At 58.0% G+C, this 25,692-nt stretch overlaps 2 protein-coding genes across 16 annotated transcripts; both read left to right on the plus strand.

Annotated features, from left to right (window-relative positions):
• The first annotated feature begins 198 nt into the window (after window positions 1–198).
• STARD3 (StAR related lipid transfer domain containing 3) lies at window positions 199–22,561 on the plus strand. 15 transcript variants are annotated; one of them, XM_082372158.1, is made up of 16 exons: window positions 199–344; window positions 12,036–12,307; window positions 15,199–15,276; window positions 15,666–15,743; window positions 15,867–15,920; window positions 16,319–16,436; window positions 16,640–16,738; window positions 16,939–16,994; window positions 17,361–17,453; window positions 18,653–18,691; window positions 19,169–19,231; window positions 19,398–19,493; window positions 19,875–19,954; window positions 20,044–20,148; window positions 21,270–21,363; window positions 21,730–22,561. In XM_082372158.1, the coding sequence occupies exons 2-16, from the start codon at window positions 12,086–12,088 to the stop codon at window positions 21,907–21,909; spliced, it is 1,455 nt and encodes a 484-aa protein (XP_082228284.1). In that variant the 5' UTR covers window positions 199–344; window positions 12,036–12,085; the 3' UTR covers window positions 21,910–22,561. The 15 variants fall into 15 exon arrangements, with proteins under 15 accessions (XP_082228284.1, XP_082228287.1, XP_082228285.1 ...); XM_082372159.1 differs by having other exon boundaries at window positions 209–359; XM_082372166.1 differs by lacking the exon at window positions 199–344 and adding an exon at window positions 9,892–10,000.
• Window positions 22,562–24,328: 1,767 nt separating this feature from the next.
• On the plus strand, window positions 24,329–25,598 carry TCAP (titin-cap). The gene is made up of 2 exons (XM_082372181.1): window positions 24,329–24,487; window positions 24,745–25,598. Exons 1-2 carry the CDS (start codon window positions 24,378–24,380, stop codon window positions 25,136–25,138), a joined length of 504 nt encoding a protein of 167 aa, XP_082228307.1. The 5' UTR covers window positions 24,329–24,377; the 3' UTR covers window positions 25,139–25,598.
• Window positions 25,599–25,692: the final 94 nt, after the last annotated feature.

Raw genomic sequence — 25,692 nt, forward strand, 5'->3', positions numbered from 1 at the left:
CCACGGGCCTCCCCTCAGGAAGATCCCCTTTTTTCTCCACAGTGCCAGGCCTATGTGGCCCAATAAGGATGATGCCCCCGGGCTTCTTTCCAACTCCCCTACCGTTAGGAAGATCCTTTCAGGCCTAACTTTAGCTGCAGCCCCCAGTTCCGCCCCTTGGGGGTGGGGCCCGAGGGCTTGGGGGCGGGGCTGCAGTCCTACGCACGTTCGCTCTCGGGGGCGGACTCAGTGGCGGAAGTGGCGCCGCCGGGAGATCCCCTTCCTCTCGGAGGCGCTCCTGGGGCCGCGGAGCCCGGCTGCGGCTGGGGCTAAGAAGAACTGGGGCCGTGGCTGACATGCAGCAGGTGGGTCTGCGAGAGGTCAGTGGGACCGGGTGGTGGTACGAGGGCTACGTCTTGCCAGCAGATCCCGCCTCTCTAGCCGGTGTCCGTTCATGGTTCCGTCCGACCCTTCCCACACCCCCTGCGCCCCAGGTTCCGCCCCCTTCCTCTGCTTGGCCTTGCTCCACCCCGCGCCGGGTTCGAGGGTCTCGGGCGCTGACCGTCCGCGGCCCCGCCCACTCGAGAGAGCCCGGGAAGGGCGTCCCGGATCGCCCTCCAAAGCCTACCTCTTCTTTGTGAGCGGAGAAGCGAGGGGGCGGTATCTGGGTATTAAAGGGCAGGAGTTGGATATAGGGAGGAGTCAGGGCCTGAGAATGAGAAGGAAAATATCTACAAGTTACTGTAGGTCTGCGTCTCACACTGTCGTCCGGTCTCCCTCAACTTCCTTTGGAAATGGCAGTGAATGACTTCCTAATTGACATCAAAAGGGCCCTTTAATATCTTTCTTGAGTTCTTAGAGGTGCATACTAACTCGTAATTGAAGTAGTTGATACGTGCCTCTCTCCCCCTTTTTTGGCTTCCTCCGCGTCAGCATCCGCTTATTTTCTTCCTACTTCTCTGACTGTTGAAGTACCGTTTCACATTCTCCTCTCTTGCCCAGTCCCTTACTCTGTACACTGAATTTGGGTGGTCTCGTCAACTCTCATGGCTTCAGCTTTACACCACCTAAACACCCGAAACGCGCCCAGATCTACATCTTCAGCGGAGTGCCCCTCCCTGGAGCCGCAGACTTGGCCATCCAGCTACCAGGTGTACAGCTCCACTTCAGCTGCCACTCACTCCGTCTGAACTTGAACTGCTGCTCTTTTCCCCTGCAGATTCATTCTTTCTCTACCACCCCATCCCAGCCAGAAACCTGAGAATTATACTTCCTCTTCTTTCTCAATTCCCATATCTAAGAGGTGACCTGAACATGCTTCACACCTGGTCCTGTGCCTCTAACTCTTTTGTTACCACCCTTGTTGAGGTGTTTCTCACCAGGATGACTGCAGTGACTTCCCAGCAACTTCCAATCATGGCTGCCTGCAACCCAGCCTCCAAACTGTAACTCTTGTGATCCTTTTATTTTTTTTTAAATTAATTAATTAATTAATTTATGGCTGCGTTAGGTCTTCGTTGCTGCACGGGGGCCTTCTTTAGTTGCGGCGAGTGGGGGCTACTCTTCGTTGTGGTACGAGGGCTTCTCATTGCGGTGGCTTCTCTTGTTGCGGAGCACCGGCTCTAGGCGCGTGGGCTCTAGAGCGCAGGCTCAGTAGTTGTGGCGCACCGGCTTAGCTCCTCCACAGCATGTGGGATCTTCCCGGACCAGGGATCAAACCCGTGTCCCCTGCATTGGCAGACGAATTCTTAACCACTGCGCCACCAGGGAAGTGCCTCTTAGGATCCTTTAGAAACGCATCTCATAATGTCACTTCCTTGCTTAAAACCCTTTGATGGTTTCCCACTGCCTATGGGAAAGACTGAATCTTTAGCACAATTTACAGAGCTCTCAATGACCTGACCTCTTCCCTACCCTATGTGTACCCTAAGGTCCAATAATATGGCATTGCAGGATGCGCTTGTCCACACCTTTTGTGTCTCCATGCCTTTGCATGCACCAGCCCCATTGCCTGAAAGCCCCTCCTCCTCTTACCTGCTGGGCTACCTTCTGCTTGTCCTTCAGTGCTCTGCTCAGGCAGTATCACCTCTGGATCACCTTCCCCCCACCACCCCCAAGGCTAAATATTGCCCCATCTGAGTCCCTGCAGCACCCGTCCGTAATAGCATGATGATTGACAATACAGACTCCTGAATCAGACTTCCTGCGTTCCGATACTGTTTTGTGATCTTGATGAAGTCACTGCCTCGGTTTCCTCATTTGTCAAATGGAGACAGTAATGTGCCTACCTGACAGTTATTGTGAGTATTAAATGAAATAGTGTATGTTTAGGGCTTAAACAGAGAGCACATGAGTGCTCAATAAATAAGTGTTAGCTATTACTGTTTACATGAGACTAATATAGGGCAGTGAGTATAACTTTTAATTTTATCAAGTGCTTGAGGACAGTTGACGTGGCTTACTTCTCATTCTGTCCCAGAGCCCCAGAGCCTGAGTCTTTGTCAATGAATATGACTCTTTGTCATTTCTCAATGACTCTTTGTCATTTCTGCTCAAGAAATGAATCTGGAAATGGATAAATGTTACATGGCAAGCATTAATTCTAGAGGAATGTGCACAGAGCTCTGGGAACCCAAGCAAGAAAAAGGCCAAGGATGGCTTTCCAGAGGAACTGACAATTAGTGAGGGGCCTTAGAGCGAGAGAATGAGTTTACCAGAGGGAGGTAGAGACCAAGGTGGGCTCAGAGAATGGAGAGCTGGCTCCTCTGAATAGAGAGCTCTAGCAGGGGAGGGAGCTGAAGTGGGCAGGAGGGCAGAGGCAGTCTCCGCTGCCAAGGCTGGGGATTCCTTTCCTCACCTGGCCATGAAGAAGTGTCCCCATGAAGAAGTGTCCCCTGCAGGGACCATGCCCTGGGGAGGTCTGGAGGCCTGGTACCCGTGTCTGGGGACAGGTCCCTGGGGTAGGGTCAGCATGCATGCCTGTGGGCTGGGCCTGTGCTTTAAACCTGAATCTGGGCTTTTGTTAGTGCCTGGAATGCCCATCTTCCTTGCCTCCAGCTGGCAGATGTGGAGGCCTGAGTCAAATGGCTTCTCCTCCCTGTGGCTTTCCTGACCTCACCCACTCTAGCCTGGGTCAGATGCTCCCTTCTCTGGGAGCCCACGGTCCTTTGTTCGTTCCTCCCTGAAAGTGCTGATCACAGCATGGCAGTGTACATTTGTCTGTCAGCCTCCCTCACCAGACCCGGAGCCCCTGAATATCCCCAGGGACCAGCACAGTGTCTGGCACGCCGTACGCTCTCGGTTCTCGTGCTGCAGTAAACTGAGCTCTCCCACACCTAGACTTGTTTGGAGGAGGGGGTCGTGGGTGAGACCAAAAGTCTTGTACGTTTGACAGCTCACACTTATTGCATTGAACGGTAGAGATGGTTGGCCCCGTTTTACAGACAAGGAAGCTGAGACTTGGGAGGTGTCTCAGCAGGAACTTAAGGAACCATCTTCTGACTCCAAGTCCACAGCTGTCTCCCAGAAACTGCCTTAGGCTCCCAGCCCTCAAAGGGGCAGCTGCCACATCAGTGGGATAAAGGACAAGGAAGGCATCCCATCTGGCCCGTTGTGTGTCCCTCTGAACTTTTGCTGCCTGGGAAGAGGCTGATCCTGGCTTTTGTCTGGTCAGAGCTGGTTCTGGGAGGAGTCTATGCTGAATCACCCCCACCCCTGCAGAGCCCTTCCCTCAAGTAGGGTGACAGGACTGAGACCGCCCTGGAAGATCACTGGCTCTTTCCAGACTGACCTTGAGAACTTGACCTCATTAGCCTCCATTTTTATCCAACAGCACCAAGGTGTCGGGTGGGGCCTGACTCACCAGCCGTTGAGTAGGCCAGGGGTCAGAGAATCACAGAGCAGGGGGCATCTCCGACATTAACAGGGCCTGGCATGTAGAGGGAACTGGAGGGCTGAGTAGATCTCAGTTTGTTAGGATTTTCCAGTAAACTGTACCGTCAGAGCCTTCTGGGCTGGGTAGGGGTAGGGAGTGTACAGTGATGAATATGGTTTCTTGGCTTGACTGTACCCTTTCTACTTCCCCAGCAGGAAGGGAGAAACAGAGCCTGGCTTGGGCTTTGATATCTTATTTGTCACTGCTGCCGTGTCCTCCTCTCCTTAAATTCCTACTTCTCCAGGGAACTTCCCAAGCCCTCTGGATGGGGCAGAGTAGGTGCCAGTAAGCCAACTGTGTCGAGGCTGATGGCATGGGCCACTGAGCCCTGAACTACAGGAGAGCCTAATGTGTACCATCCTGGGTGAGCAGCTCCCTGAGGTCAGGGCCCATCCTACCACCTAGCAGTACTGATGGACCCTCAGTTTGGGCAGAGTGCCATGCTACACATGCCCGGCCCAGGGCCCTGCCTCTGACACTGTGGCCCCTAATAGTAGTAATAGCTACTGTTATTTAAACACAGGCACATTGCAGGTGTTATTTCTAATCCTTTCAGTAGTTCTGTGAAGTGGGCACTCTACCATCCCCATTTTACAGGTGAGAGACTCAGTGATTTGGTCAAGGGCACAAAGCCTAATAAAGAATGGCCTTGGGCTTTCAACTCCAGGTCTGCTGACCAATCCCCAAACTCACACCCTTTCCCTTGTTCCAGGGTAGGCATTACAGATCCACAGGCCAGTGAACCTACTAGATACATACCATGTATGGCCAGACACCGTGACTGAGCCTCAAGGGCTTAAGGAGAGATGACTTTGAGACTCAAGTCTAGCGTGTTGGGAGGGAATTGCTGAGGCAGAGTCCCGAGACCTGGGCTTGGGGAAGCCTGAGGCTGAGGGTGAGGTTTGCCCAGGAGGTGACTTGTGAACTGGTCTCTGAAGAGTTGGAGTTCCCCCCAGGGGGAGGAGGTCATTCCAGAATGGGGAAGCAGAGGGACTGAAGGCGCAGAAGGGAGACCAGCTGGCCATGGTGTGTCCTGGGAGCAGCCAGTGATCTGGAGAGTATTGGGGGAGGGGTATCAACCCCACAGCAAGAGAAGAGTGCTGGGGACCCTTGCTATCTGAGGGATTTAACTCCTCACCCAGTCTTCTCTCTGTGAGTTGGGGCTCAGGGAAGAGGAGGGGAGCTGCCACCCTGCCTGAGGGTGCCCAGGAAACCAGTCCCCCTTGCCCGTTGGTAGAGGAGGTGCTGGGGCTCTGGGCAGCGAGAAACACCAAGAGAGGGTGGAGTCCAGCTCCAGGAGAGGCTGGACAGGTGGGGCCGCTCCTCCAGGGCTGGGCGGGAACGTGCACCTGTGCATGTGATGCTGCAGGAGAGGGTGGAAATAGTCATTCAGCACATTTCGTGAATATTTACTGTGAGCCTGGTACCGTTCTGGGAACTGGGCTCGCAGCAGTGACAGAGCATGGGAGTCCCTGCTCCAGTGGAAGAAGGCAGGCAGCAAACAGCCCAGCAAACATATAATATGTCTGGGGGGATGTGTGCTGTGAAGAAGAATAAAGCAGGGTAAGGGGGTGGAGGGTGGAGCTAAATAGGGTGTTCAGGGAAGGCCTCTCCAAAGGGACCAGAGTGACCAGAATGGAGGGAGGGGACATTGCAGAGACCTAGGGGAGGAACAGACAGGACAGCAGGAACAAGGGTCCAGGGGTGGGAACATGCTTGACGTGTCCAGGGAACAGTGAGGAGCTGGTGTGGCTGGGGCAGCAGAGGGTTCCGGGGGAGGAGGCTGGGCGGAGAGGAGGCTTACAGGCCAGGGTGGGGACTTGGGCCTTTACTCTGGGGCAGCTGGAAGCTATTGGAGGTTTGGGGCATTGGGAGGTGTGGTCTGACTTTTACTGGGATCCCTCTGACTGCTGCGTTGAGAATAGACTTTGGACGAGGACGAGGAGGCGGTCAGGAAGCGGTAGCAGGTGAGAGATGTGGCTTGGGCAGGGCGATGGTAGTGGTGAGCAGTGGCAGCTACTGGCTGGATTTTGAAGGATTTGTTGATCGTTCGGATGTGGAGCGGAGGGCACTGGGCTCTCCACAGGCCCTGCCTGGGTGGCTGTTAAGCTCTTTGGGGTCTTTTGACACCTCGCTCCCCAGCCAGCACAGGAGGCAGCCACGTTTGGGTTCACCGGGTCCCAGCCCAGCACTGAGGGAAGCCCACGTGCCCCTGGGGTCAGCTCTGCCCCGTCCAGGCTGGGGGGCTGTGGGCAGGCCTCTCCGAGCTTCAGTCTCCTCATCTCCACAGCTCCTGGTAGCGGGCGCAGTGAGTAAAGGAGAGGATGTCTGCAGGGGGCCAGCGTGGGCCACTGCCAGCCCAGATTTGTTTCTTGTGGATGGTCTGCAGGCCTGTTCGGTCTGCTGTCCTCCGTCCCCGAGCCAGCTTCCGCCCAGGCCGGCCAGCAGCAGGACACAGGCCAAGGCCAACCTCTTCTGCATGCAGAGCCTCTGCCTCCTGCCCCACTGTGGATTCTCCATTAACCTGGGCATTAACAGGGGCTTGATCCAGAGCAACCCCAGCCCTGGCCTGAAACCTGTCTCCCAGAGGCAGTCAGAGCTCAAGGCTGTGTTTCCGCCAAAGAAGAGGCAGGGGGGTCACGTTAGCTCACCCTTCCGCAGCCATCTCTCTGCGTCAGGGACTGTTCGGGGCCATTATGTGTAATAAGTCACTTAATCCTTATAATACCTCCAAGAAGTAGGTACTACTGTTACCCCCATTTTACAGGGAGAAAACTGAGGCACAGAGAGGTTCAGTGACTAGTAAGGTGGGAATCCAGGGTTTGAATCTTCTCCTGGCTTGACATCCAGTCCTTTCTTGGCTTCACCGATTCCTCCTGACTTGTGCTGAGTTAGGGACCCCTCAGGGAAGCCCCCGTGGCTAGTGCCAGCATTTCCTGAGCAGTGCAGCGTGGGGGATGTGTTTTGAGCCCGTGTCTCCTGTCCCCTCAGCCTGGGGAGAGGGTTTGGAGGAGCCGCACTGCTCCGAAGTGAGAATCATTTCTGGATATAGGTGAGACTTGTTCCGTCCCCTTGGGGTCACAGAGCACAGCTGGTGGAGGGAACACTAGCTGGAACTTGTGCGGCTTGGCCCAGCGCTCTGTGGGAAACTGGGCAGAGGAGAGGGTGAGAGGACCTCAGAGGGAGCCGTGGTGGCCTGGCGGCCGTGGTTACCGTCTATGGCGCGCTTACTCTGTGGTGCCAGCTGCTGTCCTACGCGCTCCCCACGCACCGCTGTCTCCTCAGATCCGCCAGGTGGCCCAGGCTCAATACAGGTATCCCTGGTCTCCAGGTGCAGCCTTGGAGGCTTGCTGAGTGAGGGACGGAGGAACATCGCTCACATTGCAGACTTGCCTTGGCCAGGAAACGCCGGCCAGGAGCTGCCGAGATATGGCTGGAGCTTCTGGCCTGGGGTGTGACTGAGGCCTGGGAAGGACCCTGTCTGTGCCCCTGCCACCTAAGAACCGTGGAAATTGGACCCTGGGGGAGGCGGCGGTGGGGGGAGCAGGCACCAGTGGGAAGGGGTAGCATCAGAGATCAGTCCCAGGCCCCCCGCTCCAGAGCCTGAGCCGGGAGCCAGGGCAGCCCCCACCTCCCGCCCCAGCCCCTCCCTGGGGAGACACATTTGCCTGGAGCTGCAGTAGCTGGGCCCTTAGTGCGCAAGATGAGGGAACCTGGGCTGAAGGCTTGGACAGCTTGCTCTGGGTCACCAGGCGGGTGAACTGTGGAGCTCAGATTTGAACTCAGGCCTTTGGGGGTGATTTTACTACTGTAGTGTGTAAGCCCCGCCCCCTCCCGCACCCCACTTAATCTCCCTCTCACCTGGACGGCCTTGCCAGCTGCTGGTTCCATTTCCACCCCTACCGACCAAGCACCTGCCATCCTTCTCCCGACACGTACATAAATGCCAGCCTGAGGCGGTGGCAATTATTGCTGCCTTTTTTATTGTGGTAAAGCATACACAGCGTAACATTTACCGTTTCAGCCATTTTCAAGTGGACAGTTCTATGGCATTAAGTATATTATCATTCCCTTTATTTAATGCAGCTGAAGAAACCGAGTCTCAGAATGGTTCTCTTTGCCCCGGGTCGCACGGCTGGTGAGGGCAGACTGAGACTTGAGCCCTGGCCGCAGGGTCCAGTTCTCTTTGCACGGTACCAGCTGCCTGCTGCTGTCTGCCAGGTCGGGACCCACCCAAAGCTCCTGCTGCGCTCAGGCTAGTGTTTCCTGGGGCGAGTAAGAGAAGGCCTGGGAGGGGGTGTGAGGGCCCACCCCTCCCCTTTGCCGCCTGAGCTTTCCCTGGGCCCAGAGACCTGCCTTGCCCACTCCTCCCCACCCCTTTCCCTTCAGACCGAGGATGGTAAATCCTCCAGTTTCCCCTCCCTCCCCGCCACTCTCCCCAAGCCTCAGCGGCTCAGCTTCTGCAAACACATCAAGTGTCAAGTCTGCAGCCAGCCCCGGCGGACTCCTTCACGCCACCTGGGCTGCTCCACTCCCGACGCCTCTGAAGGCGCTTGGGAAGGGCCGGTGACAGCAGGTGGTGGGCTTGACAGGGGGCGCTGCTCCCAGGGGGCTGGGTGGCAGCCATGCCGCCTCCAGCCTCCTGACACTCCTTCCTGCTCCCCCCACCCCGTCAGGAGGGCGGGGGCGGCGGGCGGAGGCCAGGCCGAGCTGCTCTGCCGGCAGCTGCCACCTTCCATCCTCCAGCGTCAGGGCAGTTCCAGGCCAAGGTGGCTTTCACCCCTTAGACTGGCAGGTGGTCGGAGGGAGCTCAAAAGCCTTTTGAAGTCGTCTGAATGAGTTATTTTCAAACCACAGCCAAGGAGGCGCCTCAGGGGTGACCGTGGATGGAGTCTGAGGAAAGGCTGACCGGTGGGGCTCTCTGTGGCCGTGTCTTGTGGCGGGACCCATACAGTCCTGCTTTTATCTGTTTTCCATATTGAGGTTCTTTTTTTTGGCTGCGCCCAGGGATTGAGCCCAGGCCCTCGGCAGTGAAAACACAGAGTCCTAACCACTGGACCACCAGGGAATTCCCGTATATTGAGATTCTAAGTAAGGTTTTCTTGTTGCTGTTTCGTTTTAAGTTAAACCATGGACCTTTTTCCCACGTAGAGAAACGGAGGTTTGCTAAGAAGGACTTGCCCAAAGTTATTCAGGGTTAGTGGCTGCCCTCAAACTGGGGCTCAGGTCTTAACTCCTGACCAGTGCCCATTCTACTCTACCAGCTCTTGCTTATTTTGACCCGGAGTTTCTTTCCTGGGGGAGGGTAATGTAGAACCCTTCTCTCTCTGCCTCTTGGCCAGCCGCCCCCACCCCTGCTTCAGAGCTCCCGGGGTCGGCTCCGTCGCACCCCTGCGTCCGCAGCTCGCCCGGGCTCCCCCAGCACCTCTGCTCTCAGCCCCCGTCTGTCTCTCGCTTCCACAGGGATATCTGGGTGTGTCAGTGTCAGTGCTATTGCCACTCTGAGTGTGTCTCACACCCAAGCTGTTGCCACCCAAGTCCTGTCCCCAGAGAGGGAGGGGGAAAGCCGGGGGAAAGCCAGACAGACCCGGGAGCAGACTGGGAGTGGGGAAGTCACAGCGCCCTGCCATGAGATAGGGAAGAGGGAGAGGGGGAAGGCAGGTAGAAAAGAGGAGAGAGAGAGAGAAACATGAGAGAGACTGATCTGATGGGGGTGGAGAGAGACTCACAGATGGGAGAGAGATGGAGAGGAAGACCCAGAGAGGGGGCGAAATAAAGATGGACGTGGGAGAGCGTACAGAGACACTTCTAAAGAAAGGTAGAGAGGTAGCTTGTGAGAGAGACAGAAAGGGGGAGGAGAGATGGAGACAGGTCTGGCAGGAGACAAGAGGGCTATTAGAGACAAGCAAATGTCACCCGCCCTGGGGCTGCGGCCCTGTCTCGGTGAGGAACGCGCTGAGTGTGTAGTCTGGCACCAGGTCCAGCTGATGGACGTTGGGGGGGTCCCATTGCCTGCGGCCTGTCACATCCCCTCCTCTGACTGCCACCTTCCAGAGCTGGGCCCAGCCTTCCTTCAGTACCCTCCAGGTGAGCTTGTCACGGGGCTCCCAAGAGTGTGGTAGTGGGGGGATGGCCTTGGGCTGGTGCCTGTGCTGAGAACAGTCAGCTCTGGGTCCACTGGCACAGAGGCAGAGGGGTGGGTGAGCCGGCTTGCTCAGAGCCCCCTGCTGGCCACATACGGGGCGGGGGGGCTTGTTTTGGACTTAGTAGATGGAGTGGGGCGTGGAAGGTAGCAGACATAGTAAAGGTATGGAGGGGACGGCGAATCTGGAGGGGAGACTAGTTAGATCTTGCCTTCCCAGGATCAAGCACAAAGATCTAGGGCTCCCCTTCCACTGGCCCCCAAACCTGCCCCCTGGTGCTGGCGTGTGAGAATACTCAGGGAGACTCTTGATGGGGTACCAGAGACTCAGGCCCCACTACACTGCATCAGCTCTTCTCTGGCTCTAGACTAAACCTTTCCTTCCCCCGCGCAGGGGACAGGGTCTCTGAGGGCCCCCGCCAGCAAATTGGCAGAGCAGAGACCTTAGGCCTGGGGCCTGCATGGCAGGGAGGGAGTGCTCCAGGGACCCTTTTGTCTCTAGGGTTCATGAGGATTTCAGCCTCATGATTGCACAGGCAGGTAAAGGATGGGTAAGTCCATTCACCCTCTCGGAGCCTTGGCTGTCTTATCTGAAGAATAGGAGGAACCATCCTGCCCTGTGTGGGCATGAAACACGCCCGTGGGCACAGCGTTCTGTGGGCACTGGAGCTCTGGGCGAACCTTGGGTAGCGGCTGGGTTTGCCCTGGTCCTCTCTACCATGTAGCGTGGAGCTGAGGGCCAGGAGACCCTCTGGGTCAGCCATTTATTCAACAGTCAATTATTCAGCACCTGTTAAGTGCCAGTATTGTGCTAGGTCCTAGGAGACAACAGGGACCAAGTCAGATAAAGGCCTGCACCGTGGAGTTTGCAGAACAATCAGTAAGATGGTTTCAGATGGTGAGAGTTCACTGAAGAAGGTAAAGCCCCATAAATTAACTGGGACTGGGGACAGGAGGGCGGGAGGCTCTGAGGAGAGGGCTTTGGAGCTGCCCGTTGAAAGGACTGGGGAGAACATTCCACCCAGCCCAGAGAGCTGGGTCTAAGGCCCCCGAGGCAGGACCGGGCTGCCACGTGTAGGGACCTAGAAGGCCCCGGGTGGCCGTCGTAGTGAGACGGGGCCCGTGCCTTGTGAGAGGAGTGGTAAGAGGAGCCAGGCAAAGCCACGTCCTGCGAGGGCATCACGAGGAGGGTGCTGTTATCCTCAGACCAGTGGGGCGCCCTTGAAGGGTTGTAAGCGGGAAATGGCAGGATCTGATTCATGTTCTGAAAAGCTTTCTCTGGCTGTCGTGTGGAGAAGTGGTTGCTGCCGGGGGAGAGGAAGGCTGGAGACGCGTCCATTAGGAGCAAGTTGGCGCGCTGGGAGAGAGCCGTGCTGGGTGGGCCCGAGGTGGCAGTGGTGGGGACGTAGCTGGAGATGAAGATGTCATCCCGCCATCCCGCCCCCAGCACAGAGCACTCTACTCTAGGAAGTCCCTCCCAGTCGCCATGGATTAGCGGGTGGGAGGGTAGGGCTGGCTGCTGGGAGGGAATGTGGCTTTGTGCTTGGAAAACAAAGAACAGAGCTTGGGACTGACTTCTCCTGGGGGTGGGGGCAGGCCCAGAGGCTGTTGACAGGCCCAGAGGCTGAACCACAGGGCAGCGCTTGGCAGGAGCAGGCTGTGCCCCCAGACATCGGGGAGGATCCCAGAGGCCTCCAGGGGTGACCGTGGGGCTGCAGGACTTTACCGGGGATGGCGGGTGTAGAAGCAGGACAGGAGCAGAGAGGGATGCCCAAACACCTCCAGCCTGAAAGTCAGGCCACAGTGGGAGATTAGGCAGAGAGGGCCCTGGGCCACCCGGTTAGGCTGGGGCTGAGGGGCAGATGTGTTTGGGAGCAAACGGGGTCCCCGGGGGCTGCGTGGGAAGGGACGAGGGAGGTGACCGGGACCTCCAGGACCCTGACACGCAGGACCTGAGCCAGCCGCCCCGTCTTCCCGCAGCCGTGCCGCTGAGGCCCGGCCCTCTCTGCCTGGAGGTGGGAGCCGCCAGGATGAGCAAGCTGTCCAGGGAGCCGGCCCGCGACCTGGAGCGCAGCCTGCCAGCCGTGGCCTCCCTCGGCTCGTCGCTGTCCCACAGCCAGAGCCTCTCCTCGCGTTTCCTCCCGCCGCCTCGCGAGAAGCGCCGGGCCATCTCCGACGTCCGCCGCACCTTCTGCCTCTTTGTCACCTTCGACCTGCTTTTCATCTCCCTGCTCTGGATCATTGAGCTGAACGTGAGTGGGGCCAAGGCTGGAGGCACACGCCGCACTGTGGGGGTTGCCTGGGCCTCAGTTACTCCATCTGCCGAATGGGAGGGTTGCCTCTGGCCGGGGTTGGTGGGGGGGCTGTTGATTTCCAGGTAAAAGGAAGAATGAGATGATAAGAATAGCTGTTCTCATCTTCCAGAGAAAGAAACTCAGAGAGGCTGAGTCGTTTATCTGAAGTCTCTCAGCAAGTATGTGAAGGCGGCAGGGTTTGAACCCAGACTCTCTGGCTCCAGAGCTCACACTCTTGACCTCTGCGCCATACTGCCCCCCAGTGGACACTCTTGAGAAAGGAGGAGGGAGCCCAGAGGACTCTGGTTGAGCTATTGAAACCTTTGTCTTCTTTCTGCTCTGCATTACTCTCTGACTCAATTCATTCATTCAACAAACATTTTTGAGCCCCTGCTGTGTCCCAGATACTGTGCTAAAAGCAGAGGGTACAGTGGGGAGCAACCAGTAAAAACTCCCAGTTCCCAGTGGCGCCCAGCTTTCCTTCCCCACTTGGGGCATTCTTCCAGTGCCCCCCAGTTTGGCCTCTTGGGTTTGGTGAGATGCCACCTAGCAGTCTGGAGGCGGAGCTGCCTGTTGGGGCAGAGTCTGCCCCCTTCTCCCCCTGTGCAGTGCTTGGCCAGCTGGTGGTGGGGCCTAATCCCCGGGTGCTAACAGGGCAGAGACCTGACACAGAGACAGGAGCCGTGGAACAGGGCATCCCAGGCTTGGTCCCGTGCCAGCTTCTCCTCTGTAGTAACTGTGTGACCTCAGCAAGGGACTCAGCCTCTTTGAGACCCCCTGTTCTCCTTGTACAAAGTGGGTCAGAGTTCTGGATGGCAGGTGCCCTTCCTCCAGATCGCAAGCTCAGGTGTCAGGAGAATGACTGGTGCTAGAAATGAATTTGGAGAAGGGGCTGGTTTAGAGGTGAAGAGGGTAAGTTTGATTCCAGGCATGTTGAGCTGGAAAGCAAGGCAGGGCTCTGAGGGTGGCTGTCCTTTGTGCACAGGGATGAGCTGGCACCTTCAGCGAGAAGGAGCCACAGCCACGGGGCCTTCGGGACCATCTTAGCGATGAGAGAGCTGAGGCCCAGCAAGGTTCAGGGCCGCTCGAAGAGCTTCCGAGGTCTTAGACATTCTTGCTTTTGAAGGTCCCGTGCAGCATCAAAGCAGGCACTAACATTCACCCACATCCTTCATTCAGTATATATATTTTCTTGCTAGAAAAGAGCTGAAAAAATTTTTTGATAATTTTACTTTTGAAACTCTCTGGCTGTATTGGCTGTAATAGCTTAGTAGTCATCATGCAGACTTGGGAATTCTTGCAAAGTGCGAAAATCTAACCTCCAAATTGTTTTCAAATGTGATGAAAAGTTTCAGAGTGCTGGATTTAATAGTTCATAGAATCAACATAATGTTTCACTCGGTAGACGCTTAATTGAAATTTTATTAATTTTCAGTTCTGTCATCTTATTTTCATATTTTGGAGCATATATATTTTTAATTATCTAACAGACTGTGTGTTGCCCACTGGATGCAATGACCCTGGCCGGGTTATAAGACCTGTGCCAAGGTCTCGTAGCCCCTGGCAAAGCAGGGCCTGGAACTCCACTGTCCTGAGTCCTCATGCAGTGGGCAGGTGGGTACCCAGGCAGAGGGAGAGTTCTCTGTAAAGAGAAAAATGGTGGAAGACAGAGCTTGAGGGACAGGGGCTTGAGGGACAGGAGCAGTCAGGAGTAAGAGGCAGACCGAGCTGGGGCAGAGTGGGGTGTCAGGCCAGGGGCAGCAAGGTGTCAGACTCCACAGGGCTCAGAGCGGTCTTGAGGTTGAGGCATTCAGTGGGGATGTGCCAGGGGCTCGAAGTTTAGTGAGGGGCTGTCCAGATTGCTGGCTCCTGCCCCGAGCATCAGAATCACCTGGGAGTTTTATAACCATTCTAGGTGCTCAGCTCAGCCTGAGATTCAGACCCAGTGTCTGAACATCTGTATCTTTAACCAGCCCCCCAACCCCCACTGCCCCAATTCATATCATCTGCCGGAGATCAGAAGCCCCAGTCTAGGTGTGAAGGGTCTTCCCCTTCAGGGCTCCCAGGCCCCATTCCTGAGAGTCCCCTTGTGCCCCTCTTCTCCGGGGGCTGGCGCCCCACCTGCAGAGGCGTAAGCCTGCCACCCCATTCCTCCTGAAGCCTCAGGCTGCTCTAGCTCTCAGTGTCCATCCGGACCCCTCACTCCCCAGCCAGGGTCTCAGGGGTCCCATTGAAAATGTGTGGGTGGCAGGGGCAGGGGCAGGGGCAAGGACCAGTCTGCTCACTCTGAATGCCATCCTCTCTAGCAGCATGATGGATTTTGCCCATTAAGCACAAACCTAATCAATTGATTTGCCACCTGGGGCTCCGTCTGACACCACTGTCCACCCCTGGCCCCCATCACCCCAGATGGATGCTTGGCTGGGAAGATAGAGCACCGCAGTGGTGGGAGGGAGATGAAATTATGTGAGAGGCATGCTCCCAGCACCCTGTGTGCCAGCCCTACCTACCTGCATAGGGCTCATCGCCTCTCCTGCACAGCCCCAAGGCCCTCCAGGCCTGCCTCTTCCTGGGCAGTGTGCCCGCGAGTGTCTGAGGCACAGCTTAGCCCCGCCTGTCTGGGCTGCCTGGATCCTTAGAGAAACAGTGATAGTGCTGGGGTCTCAGGTCCCTGGCTGAGCTCCCCTGGTGCCTCAGGGGCTTCTTGGGTGGTAGCTGAGCATTTACAGCCTCTCTTCCCTCCCGGTTCTACCTTCTCCCCCTCCCGCCCCCTCCCCCTCTGGGAGAACAAGGGGCAGCCCTGGGGACTTGGTTCTGCTTGCAGGGCTATCCACATCTCTCTCTTCCAGACCAACACAGGCATCCAGAAGAACCTGGAGCAGGAGATCATCCACTACAGCTTTAAAACTTCCTTCTTTGACATCTTTGTGAGTGGCCTTGGAGATCCTGGGGACAGAGAGGGCATAAGAGCGTGTCTCTTTCGCTGGATTCTCTTCTTCTCGCAACACACATCCTAATCTGGTCAGGGAGACTTGCTCCTATCTTCAGGGAACCCTCAGTGTTCAAATGGGTTCCTAAATGAGGCCCCACCTTCAGAGAGCCCCAAGTGGGAGGGGAAGACAAGAGACCCCTGTCCAAGAAGGTCACATCCAGATCATCCCCAAAGAAACGCTGACTTGACCTCGGCCATTCTCTCCTGGGTTGTGCACACCATGTGGAGGGAGCCTCAGGGAGCAGGACTGGAGGGGGAGGCCCGCCTTCAGCAGGGGTAGGGCCGTTGGCTTGCCCGTGATGGTTCCCCGGCCCCCCACACCAGGTCCTGGCCTTCTTCCGCTTCTCCGGACTGCTCCTGGGCTATGCTGTGCTGCGGCTCCGGCACTGGTGGGTGATTGCGGTAAGATGCCACTTTCCTGGCAGCTCTCGGGCCCTGGTGGGGCTGGTGCAAGAGATGGGATGGAGGAGGACTCACTTCCCAACCTCTGTGTTCACTCTCTTCCTCCTTCCCTCCCCTGGGCAGGTCACCACGCTGGTGTCCAGTGCATTCCTCATTGTCAAGGTCATCCTCTCTGAGGTCAGTGGCTCAGGGTCTGGCTGGTCTGGTGGGCATCTGGCCTGAGGGATGGGCTTCTCCCAAGAAGGGACCACTCCTCTGATTTTGGGTGTCTGACCCTGTTGTCAGGGTTGGGGTGAGGGGGAATCCTGTCCTTTGAGGTTTCTAAGGGATCATCTTCATTGGCTTTCCCCACTTGCCCTGCTGCAACCCCAAGGATGGAAAGTTCCTCCTCCAGCCTAACCTTAGTTTATCCTGCTGCAGAACTCATTAATCCATCCATCTCAAAGGCATGTGCCACAGAGGGTCCCCACAGCTGGTACCAGGAGTGGGGTGTAGGCCAGAGTTGGTAGCCCCAGGGTGGGGCTCTGGGTTTGAGGTGACTCCCTGCCATGGAGCTCAGCCCCCTCCCTCCACAGCTGCTCAGCAAAGGGGCCTTCGGCTACTTGCTCCCTATCGTCTCCTTTGTCCTCGCCTGGTTGGAGACCTGGTTCCTTGACTTCAAAGTCCTACCCCAGGAGGCTGAGGAGGAGCGATGTGAGTGCTGGGGGGTGAGGGGGTGCAGTGAGGGTCACCCCCACCCGGGAGAGGAGAGTTTCGGGCATGAGAGCCGGTTCTGAGCTCTCTTGTCAGCTCTGCCTCTAGGAGCCTTAGGGTGAGCCTGGGCCGGGGGACCTCAGGCTGCTGGGGCATGATTGTCCTTGGTCTGGGGCGATGGCTGCCCACGTCTGCTCCCCCAGGGTATCTTGCTGCCCAGGCTGCTGTCGCCCGAGGACCCTTGCTCTTCTCCGGCGCCCTGTCCGAGGGCCAGTTCTATTCACCCCCAGAATCCTTTGCAGGTGCGGGCTGGTGGGTGGGGGAACTGCCTTCGGGGAGGGGCATTGGCTGGGTCTGTTCTTTCTGTTCGTGTCAGCTCCCCGGGGAAAGCGAGCAGCCCTCTGCCACACCCGCTTTCATACTGCCACACCGTTGCACTTGTACCCCGACCTCCCCCTGCTCTCTCCACCTCTTCCCATTGTCCTCTGCTTGTTTTCTGCAGGGTCTGACAATGAATCAGATGAAGAAGTTGTTGGGAAGAAAGGCTTCTCTGCCCAGGTATCTGGCTGCCTACCCCGCCCCGGGTGGGCACCCTGGAGGAGGGGCCCGTGCTGCGCTCAGCCGGGTGGGCAGGGGCTTCCCAACGGACGGTAGAGCTTAGGCAGCCTGAATGCCAGTCTGTGTCCATCCGGGTGTCTGCCCCACTGTCGGTCAGGCCCACTGGTCTGCTTCCTGCCTGGGGCCCGGAGGTAGCAGCCGCAGCCACGGCACCTGGTCCCAGGAAGCCCGCAGAGCCGGGGAGACCAGCCCAGAACCGGCATCTGGACATCTGGCTGAGTCAGGCTTCCCACCCAGCCCGGTGCAGAAAGAGCAGGTGGGGTACAGACCCCAGGCTGACCCCTCCTGCCTCCCATCCCTGGCCAGGAACGGGAGTACATCCTCCAGGGGAAGGAGGCTATGGCAGTGGTGGACCAGATCTTGGCCCAGGAGGAGAATTGGAAGTTTGAGAAGAATAATGTAAGAAACCTGTCTCCCACCTGATCCTGAAAGTTTTCCTGTGGGGAGTTTTCCCTCCCTTTTCTGAGGCCTGAGAAATAAGCCCAAAGATTGCATGGGTTGGAACCATATTCCTGCCCCAGGAGAGGGGGCTGAGCCCTGGGGTCAGCCACTTGGTTGGGCTGCATTGGACATTTCCACCACCCCTCCCCCTGCTTCCCCCCACCCCACCCCCACCCCCTGCTGCTCTGCTCCCTCGGCTCCAGCTTTGAAGGGGAAGCCAGGCTTTGGCCCTGTGTCTGGTGTTTTGTTTCATGGTCAAAACAGTATTATCTAAAAAGATGGCAGAGAACTTGGAAAACAGAGGGAAAACATCCTCATCCCTTTCTCTGGCCAGTTCCTCTGGCAGCCCTTGTTGGCCTGGAGACACGGTCCTTCGTGGCTGCAGCCACAGCTGTGCTCCTGCCTTTAAACTTGATATCAAAAGCCTTTCTCTCCTCATTGCAGAACATTTGTCGGAACCACTGTTTTGGTTTTTTTTATTGAAGTGTAGTTGATTTACAATGTTTTGTTAATTTCTGCTGTACGACAAGGTGACTCAGTTATACACATATGCACATTCTTTTTTTATATTCTTTTCCATTATGGTTTATCTCAGGATATTGACTATAGCTCCCTGTGCTATACAGTAGGACCTTGGTGTTTATCCATTCTAAATGTAATAGTTTGCATCTACCAACCCCAAACTCCCCGTCCATCCCTGTCCCTCCCTCTACCCCCCTTGGCAACCACAAGTCTGTTCTCTATGTCTGTGAGTCTGTTTCTGTTTCGTAGATAGGTTCATCGTGCCATATTTTAGATTCCACACACAAGTGATATCATATGGTAGTTGTCTTTCTCTTTCTGACATACTTCACTTATATGATAATCTCTAGTTGCATCCATGTCGCTGCAAATGGCATTATTTCGTTCTTTTTTATGGCCGAGTAGTATTCCATTGTATATATGTACCACATCTTCTTTATCCATTCATCTGTTGATGGACATTTAGGTTGTTTCCATGTCTTGGCTATTGTGAACAGTGCTGCTATGAACATAGGGGTGCATGTATCTTTTTGAATTATAGTTTTGTGCAGGTATATTCCCAGGAGTGGGATTGCTGGATCATATGGTAATTCTAATTTTAGTTTTCTGACGAATCTCCATACTGTTTTCCATAGTGGCTGCACCAACTTACATTCCCACCAACAGTGAAGGAGGCAAGGAGGCAGAACCACTTTTTTATTTTTTGGCTGCGTTGGGTCTTTGTAGATAGCTTTGCGCAGCCTCTCTAGTTGCGGCGAGCGGGGGCTACTCTTCATTGCAGTGCATGGGCTTCTCATTGCGGTGGCTTCTCTTGTTGTGGAGCATGGGCCGTAGGCGTGTGGGCGTGTGGGCTTCAGTAGTTGTGACATGTGGGCTCAGTTGTGGCTCGCAGGCTTAGTGGCTCTGCAGCATGTGGGATCTTCCCGGACTAGGGATCAAACCCGTGTCCCCTGCATTGGCAGGCGGATTCTTAACCACTGTGCCACCAGGGAGGTCCCAGAACCACTGTTTTTTAATGGCTGCTCAGATATCCCGAAACTCCTGGAGTTTTCTGCCCTGAGCTGTTAAAAACCTGCCCTGCCTGTCACCCATTCCTGCCCCCCAGGCTCCCCTCTGCCCACCTCCCTGCCACCCTTCTGTCCCTGCCACAGGAATATGGAGACACTGTGTACACCATCGAGGTTCCCTTTCATGGCAAGACCTTCATCCTGAAGGTGAGTGAGGGAAGAGGTGTTCTGGAGCCTCCTGCTCTGCCTGGGACTCCAGGAAAGAGCCCGGGGGTGGGGGGACCCTCTGGCAGGTTTCTCCCGACCAGGAGGGAAGGGCTGGTGTGCCCGAGCACATCTGGCACCACCCAGCCCTCTGCCCGCCCTGCTCCAGACCTTCCTGCCCTGCCCGGCGGAGCTGGTGTACCAGGAGGTGATCCTGCAGCCCGAGAGGGTGGTGCTGTGGAACAAGACGGTGACAGCCTGCCAGGTGAGCTGAGCCAGGGGGCCAGGCCTGGGCACCCCTCAGGGCAGAGGCAGAGCGACATGGCAGATGAGGGCGCAGTTGTACCCCAGCATGACCAGTGACCCCCAGGGGACCCAGGTCACGTCATTGGACTGCTCTGTGCCTCAGCTTCCCCATCTGTAAAATGGGGATGGTGGTACTAGTGCCTCCTGGAAAGGGTGGGGAAGATGGAAAGAGGAAATGCTCAGAGCGCCTGGCCCAGCCAGTGCCCATGAATGGGAATGGCTCTTAATTAAGGGACCTGAGCGGAGAGCGGGCTGGCCTGGGGCTTTCCTGAGATGCTGGGACCCTTCCCTGGGGTTTTCCTGGGGTGGCTACACCTCACGTCTGCCCTGACGCCCACAGATCCTGCAGCGAGTAGAAGACAACACCCTCATCTCCTACGATGTGTCTTCGGGGGCCGCGGGTGGTGTGGTCTCCCCCAGGTGAGTGCCCCCCGAGCTCCCTCCTCTCAGCCAGGCCGCCTGTCCTTGGACCTTCTCGGCACCCCCTGACCTAACCCTACCCCCTCCAGGGACTTCGTGAACGTCCGACGCATCGAGCGGCGCAGAGACCGATACCTGTCATCGGGCATCGCCACCACCCACTGCGCCAAGCCCCCGACACACAAATATGTCAGGTGAGCTGAGCCTTGCCTGGGGTCATCCGCGCCGGCCCCTCCCCTGGTAGCTGTGGGGACAGGGCAGGGTCGGTGTGTACAGCTGGGCACTTTCTCCTGCCAAGGCTGCCTTCCTGTCCCCAGTCCCGCTGCCCCTAATCCTGCTTATCTGCTGGAGGCTGGACCCACCACCAGGCTGGAGGGCAGCTCCAGGATAGACCGTGAATGGGGATAAACAGGGACCAGCCCGGGAAGGGGGCTGGGAGCCATGAGGTTGCACTGGTCTGGGGGACCTGAGCAGGAGGCTCTGTGTTCTGAAGCATCAACTTCCTGCCTGAGGAGACTCGGGTCCCTTTCATCCCCTTCTGCCTGTCCCACGGCCTTGCCTTTCTCCCGCAGTGCTTGGAAGTACCTCCAAAGGAAGAGGCCTTAGTCTTCCTGCTGCCTGTTCCACGGCCTCCTCCAGTTCCCCTGCTGTCTAATCCTAGCCCTACAAGTGACCTCCTCCCAGATACCCCACTCTTCCCCTTCTGTCCTGGGGTTCCTCAGAGAGCACTGTTCTTTGAGTGTCAGCTTGGGGCTCTGGTCTCGCCACCACCGCAGACTTGCTGGGTGATGGGCAAGCTCATTTCCCCTCTGGGTGCCAGCTTCCTTATCTATGGAGTCAGGGGAGCTGTAGGCGAATTGAATGGAGGTGGGATGTGCACCATACAGCTCAGGCCCGACGCCTCCTGAGAAGGCGCCCCCTCCTGGAGCCCAGTGGCACTGCGCTGCTCCCAGAGCTGGGCCCTGGTGAGAAGTGCCCGCCCAGCCCACGCCCTCACGACTAGAGGGACCTAGAATCCCTGGACCGACTAGATGAGGGCTGGGAAGGTGGTGAGCTGGGGCTTCCCTGCCGCTGGGGGTGTGCAAACATCGGCAGGCGGTTGTAGGAGGATTCGAGTGTCACATGGCAGGTGGGGGTGGAGGGCTGTACGCTGTGGCCTCTGGGACACCCGTCCTGGTCCCTGCTCAGGCAGCGAGGGGGTTGCTGGGCCAGCAGCTCCCACCCCAGTCCAGGGTGGGCCAAGAGTGGGGCGGCGGGGGGGGAGTCAGGGGTTCTGCCTGGCTCCAAGGTCCCCCACTGGTGCCTCTCTCCTCAGGGGAGAGAATGGTCCTGGGGGCTTCATCGTGCTCAAGTCAGCCAGTAACCCTGGAGTCTGCACCTTCATCTGGATCCTTAATGCAGATCTCAAGGTGGGCACGCCGGGGCTGCGAGTCAGGCTCTGTGGAGCGGAGGGGACTCTGCTGTGTGACCTTGGGCGCTCCCTGCTCTACTCAGAGCCTCCCCTACTCTCCGCCTCCTTTCTTACTCTAAAACTGGGGGCAAGGTCCAGATGGTCTTCTCACCCTGAGTTGCCGGAGGGCCTGTGCCTCCCCTTTTTACCTCTGACTCCCGAGGCCCCCAGGAAGGGTGGCTGGCTGCCAGCCCAGCCCCTCCCGGGTCTGTCTGTGTGACTCACGCCAAGCCCCGGGCACGGCATGTTCTTCCTGCCAGGGGGGAGGGGGGAGGGCGGCCTAGGCTGCATTCCAGAGCTGCACCTGTGTCCTGGCCCAGAGCAGCCCCTGCTGGTGCCAGTTGTTGAGGAGGAGCCCCTGCCCAGGGCAAGCCTTCCTGGAACTTCTCGCCTCCCCCAGGGCCGCCTGCCCCGGTACCTCATCCACCAGAGCCTCGCAGCCACCATGTTTGAATTTGCCTTTCATCTGCGGCAGCGCATCGGAGAGCTGGGTGCACGGGCATGAGCATGCCCCCTCACCACCCTGCGGGCCGGGGTCCTGTCGCCATGGCCTCCAGAGCCAGAGGACGGGCCGTTTGGGCTTCCCGCTGCCCACAGAGGACCTGGCCTCAAACAGTGGGGAGGAAGGAGCTTCCTCCCACAGCAGTCCCTCAGCCCCAAGCTGCCACCCTCCACGCGCTTCACTGTGCCTGGGAGCCCTGGCCGTGGGCAGGTCGAGAGCTCAAGCATCTGACTCTGCCGCTGAGGCCAGTGGGGTCCGTCCTGCCGACGTTTACATGGTGTCCCTGCCTCCTGGAAGAGGAGATCCGCTGTCCCCACCTGGCCAGGCCGGGGTCTGGAATGGGAACCTCGGACTCGGTGGGGGAGGACCCTGGGCAGGACAGAAGTCAGGGCAGCCTTGTCACCAGGGTGAAGGCGCAGGAGCCCCTTCATCCACCTGCTCTCTCATCATGGTGTTTTAGGATTACTTAAAGGGTCTGGGACCTTTTTCCACTTGCACTTGGGATGTAGGTGGCAGGTGGGAGTGGGGGGTGCTGGCAGGGAGCCTGCCTCTCCCAGGTTCTCTCCAGGTTGCCTCCCCCCCGCCCAGGGCCTCCTTGGGGACCTTTGTAATTTGAGCCAATTAAAAACATGAACTCAAAAAAAAAAAAAAAAAAGCAGTCCTTCCAGCCTGGCCTCTTGAGGGAAGAGAAGGGCAGCACCGTGGAGGCGGGGAAGGAGCCACTGCTGCAGCCACCAACCGCATCACACAGCCTCTCAGAGCCTCTGAGAGCCAGGATGGAGCCAGTGGAGACCCAGTTCCTGGACCGCCCCCCCAACTTTCTTGAATGGTTCAGCTGGGCAGATGACTGGTCAGAGAAAAATTCCCCGCCTCCCTGTCGGGTCTCCTGTGAGGGAAGGTCAGGTTAAGGTCTCCAGCCCAGGATTGGGAGGAGGGAGGTAGGGAGAGACCTGGCAGTACCCACAGCAGGCCTTGGTTGCCCCTGGGGTCCCAAGGCTGGGGTCTGGGGGGAGCCTGGACGTGGGGACTGGCCTTCCAGGTCACTGATGCACCTCCGGGATCCCGGCCTCTGGGCTCCACTTAACCTCCCGTCTCTGCCCCATCACACTGGGGCCACTGGAAAACCTGCCCTCCTCCCTCCCTGCCTTCAGGCTTCCCGAGGAGCTGACTTGCTTAGAGCCAGGGGTGGGGGCGGAGTCTCCTCTCGGTCCTGGCTAGGTGTGCGACCCTGGGCAAATCTACCTCTCTGAGCCTCCATTTCCTACTTTATAAAAGCTTTTGTAAGGTTAACAGATACCAAGAATCAGGTGTAGTGCTCAGTAATCAAGAGGATGCAGTTCTGCCCCAGGTGGGTGCCCAGGGCCTTACCGCTAGGTTCTCATCTCAGCTCCTGTCCCTGCCTCTCTTGGTGCCCTTTGCTTTGTCCGCTCAGTGACGCCCTCATTCCTCCTCCCCCATGCCCTCCACCCTGTGTGCCAGCTTCCAGCAGCACGTGCCGCTGCTCTCGGTGCTGGACTGTCCTGGCAGCCCTCCTACTGGCCTGCTCCCTGGGGATGAGAGCCAGGTCCTGCCCAGTGGCACCCTGGAGCTGGCAGGACCCAGAACTCTTCTGGTAAGGCCATTGTGAACAGAAAGGGGGCAAAATGAGGCCCAGAGAGGGCTAGAAGCTGACCCATAGTCACATAGCCTATTTATGGCTGCTTTGGGGCTAGAGCCAGATCTGGCTGCCACTCCCTGGAGCCCCTGGATTCCCGTCTCACCCGACCTGAGGCGTTGGGGTAGAGCTGGGGCCACCTCCCACATCTGCTCCCCCCACCCTACTGGCCCGACGGGAAAGGAAAACACCTGGCAAAGGTTGGCGTCCAGGATCCCACGTGTGGAATTAACTTCCGTTGCCCCTGCTGGTGAGGTGGTGGTCGGGGGCCAGGCCTTCAGGTGCGGATGCCCGAGGACGTGGCGGCACTGTCCCTTCTTGTTGAGGGGGTGGTCAGGGGATATGCCCTTGAGCCCAGGCAGTGGGGAAGGACACGATGGCCTGGTACAGAGCCCAGAGGGGGCCTGGTTCCTGCTGTTCCTGCTCTGTTTACAGACAAGCCGCTGTCCTCCCTGGTTAGGGGAAGGGGTGGGGCAGAGGGCAAGTGCCAAGGTGGCACGAGGCTGGGCACGTGCCTGGTCCCAGACGGTGTCTGAGGAGTGTCAGACACCGGGAGGTGTCGCGCTGAGGACCCCCGCCCCCACGGGAGCATCTTGAGCTCTTCAGAAGCTGACCTCTGACCTGGGGGCAGCCAGAGTCCAGGTACCCCAAGCCCCGCCCTGGGCCCAGAGTCCCCCAGCAGTGAGTCTTGGCTCTGCTTATAGCATCTGACGCCAGAGGGCCTGAAAATAGCCCCTGGAGGAGGGGGAGGAGGGGGAGGAGGGGGCTATTTAAAGGGCCTGGGAGGAACAGAGCCCAGAGCGAGTGAGCGGTCATCATGGCCACTTCAGAGCTGAGCTGCCAGGTGTCCGAGGAGAACTGTGAGTGCCGAGAGGCCTTCTGGGCTGAGTGGAAGGATCTGACACTGTCCACGCGGCCTGAGGAGGGGTGAGTGCTGGCCAGCTGGGCGTCCCTCCTCCCCTCCCCTAGAGCACCCTTCCTGAGCCTTATGAGGCCGGAGCACAAAGCCCAGGAGAAGTTTCGGGGGGTGGGGGCCAGGAGAGTTCCCGCTGGGGGGAGCAAAGTGGAGTCACCCCTCCAGCACCCCAGATCCTGGCAGTCCTAGGGGGGCCCTGCCACTCAGCGTGTGACTGGAGGGCAACAGCTCTCAGGAGTTCAGTGTCCCCTTCCCCTCTCCTTCCCAGTTGCTCCCTGCATGAGGAGGATGCCCAGTGGCGGGAGACCTACCACCAGCAGGGGCAGTGCCAGGCGCTGGTGCAGCGTTCCCCCTGGCTGGTGATGCGGATGGGCATCCTGGGCCGCGGGCTGCAGGAGTACCAGCTGCCCTACCAGCGGATGCTGCCGCTGCCCATCTTCACCCCTGCCAAGGTGGGCGCCACCAAGGAGGAGCGCAAGGACACCCCCGTCCAGCTGCGGGAGCTGCTGGCACTGGAAGCAGCCCTGGGTGGCCAGTGTGTGGACCGCCAGGACGTGGCCGAGATCACCAAGCAGCTGCCCCCTGTGGTGCCTGTCAGCAAGCTCGGCGCCCAGTGTCGCACTCTGTCTCGCTCCATGTCCCAGGAAGCACAGAGAGGCTGAGAGGGCCAGTGACTCGGGCTCCACAGTGCCTGCCCTGGGCTGGGCCCTTCCTGGCTAGGACCACGGAGGGGAGCTGTTGGCCATGGAAGCTTTGTAGTTTGCCCAGAGTTGGGGGCTAGGGGAGGTGGGAGCCAGAGGCCAGGATGCCTGGGTCTCCTGAGTTCCCACAGGGAGGGAGCAAAGACGGTGGGCACTAAGGGTGGAGAGCTGGGGGCCAGCACAGCCGAGTACCCCCAGGAGGAAAGGCAGAAAATGCTGGTGAGGGTAAGAGGTCCCTGAGAGGAGTGACCCCAGTCCAGATTTCAGCTGCAGAGAAGGATGAAGAAAAAGCATAAGGGGATCTGGAATGCTCAGGGAAGGAGGCCTGGAGAAGACCGGAGGGAGGGGGACGTGAAGAGGGCAGAAGCAAGGTGGAGACCCCAGCACCCTCTGTTAGCGCTGCAATAAATGCTCAATCACATGCCAGAGTTTCGTCTCTTTCCTGGTGGTTGAGGGGCCCACCCGTTGGTGTCCCCCCCATGCTCACTTCTGGGAACAGGCCCTGCATCTGAGCT

This window comes from Balaenoptera borealis, assembly GCF_965194805.1.
Source record: "Balaenoptera borealis genome assembly, chromosome: 20".
Lineage (NCBI taxonomy): Eukaryota > Metazoa > Chordata > Mammalia > Artiodactyla > Balaenopteridae > Balaenoptera > Balaenoptera borealis.

What these genes read in the sequence shown, in the direction of transcription:
- STARD3 (XM_082372166.1), top strand. Translation starts at nt 9,901, where the DNA reads ATGGACGTTGGGGGGGTCCCATTGCCTGCGGCCTGTCACATCCCCTCC. An exon ending in CTTCCTTCAGTACCCTCCAG is followed by an intron (nt 10,001 to 12,035) that starts GTGAGCTTGTCA and finishes GTCTTCCCGCAG; the next exon opens with CCGTGCCGCTGAGGCCCGGC. An exon ending in GGAGGCTGAGGAGGAGCGAT is followed by an intron (nt 16,437 to 16,639) that starts GTGAGTGCTGGG and finishes CTGCTCCCCCAG; the next exon opens with GGTATCTTGCTGCCCAGGCT.
- TCAP (XM_082372181.1), top strand. Translation starts at nt 24,378, where the DNA reads ATGGCCACTTCAGAGCTGAGCTGCCAGGTGTCCGAGGAGAACTGTGAG. An exon ending in TCCACGCGGCCTGAGGAGGG is followed by an intron (nt 24,488 to 24,744) that starts GTGAGTGCTGGC and finishes TCTCCTTCCCAG; the next exon opens with TTGCTCCCTGCATGAGGAGG.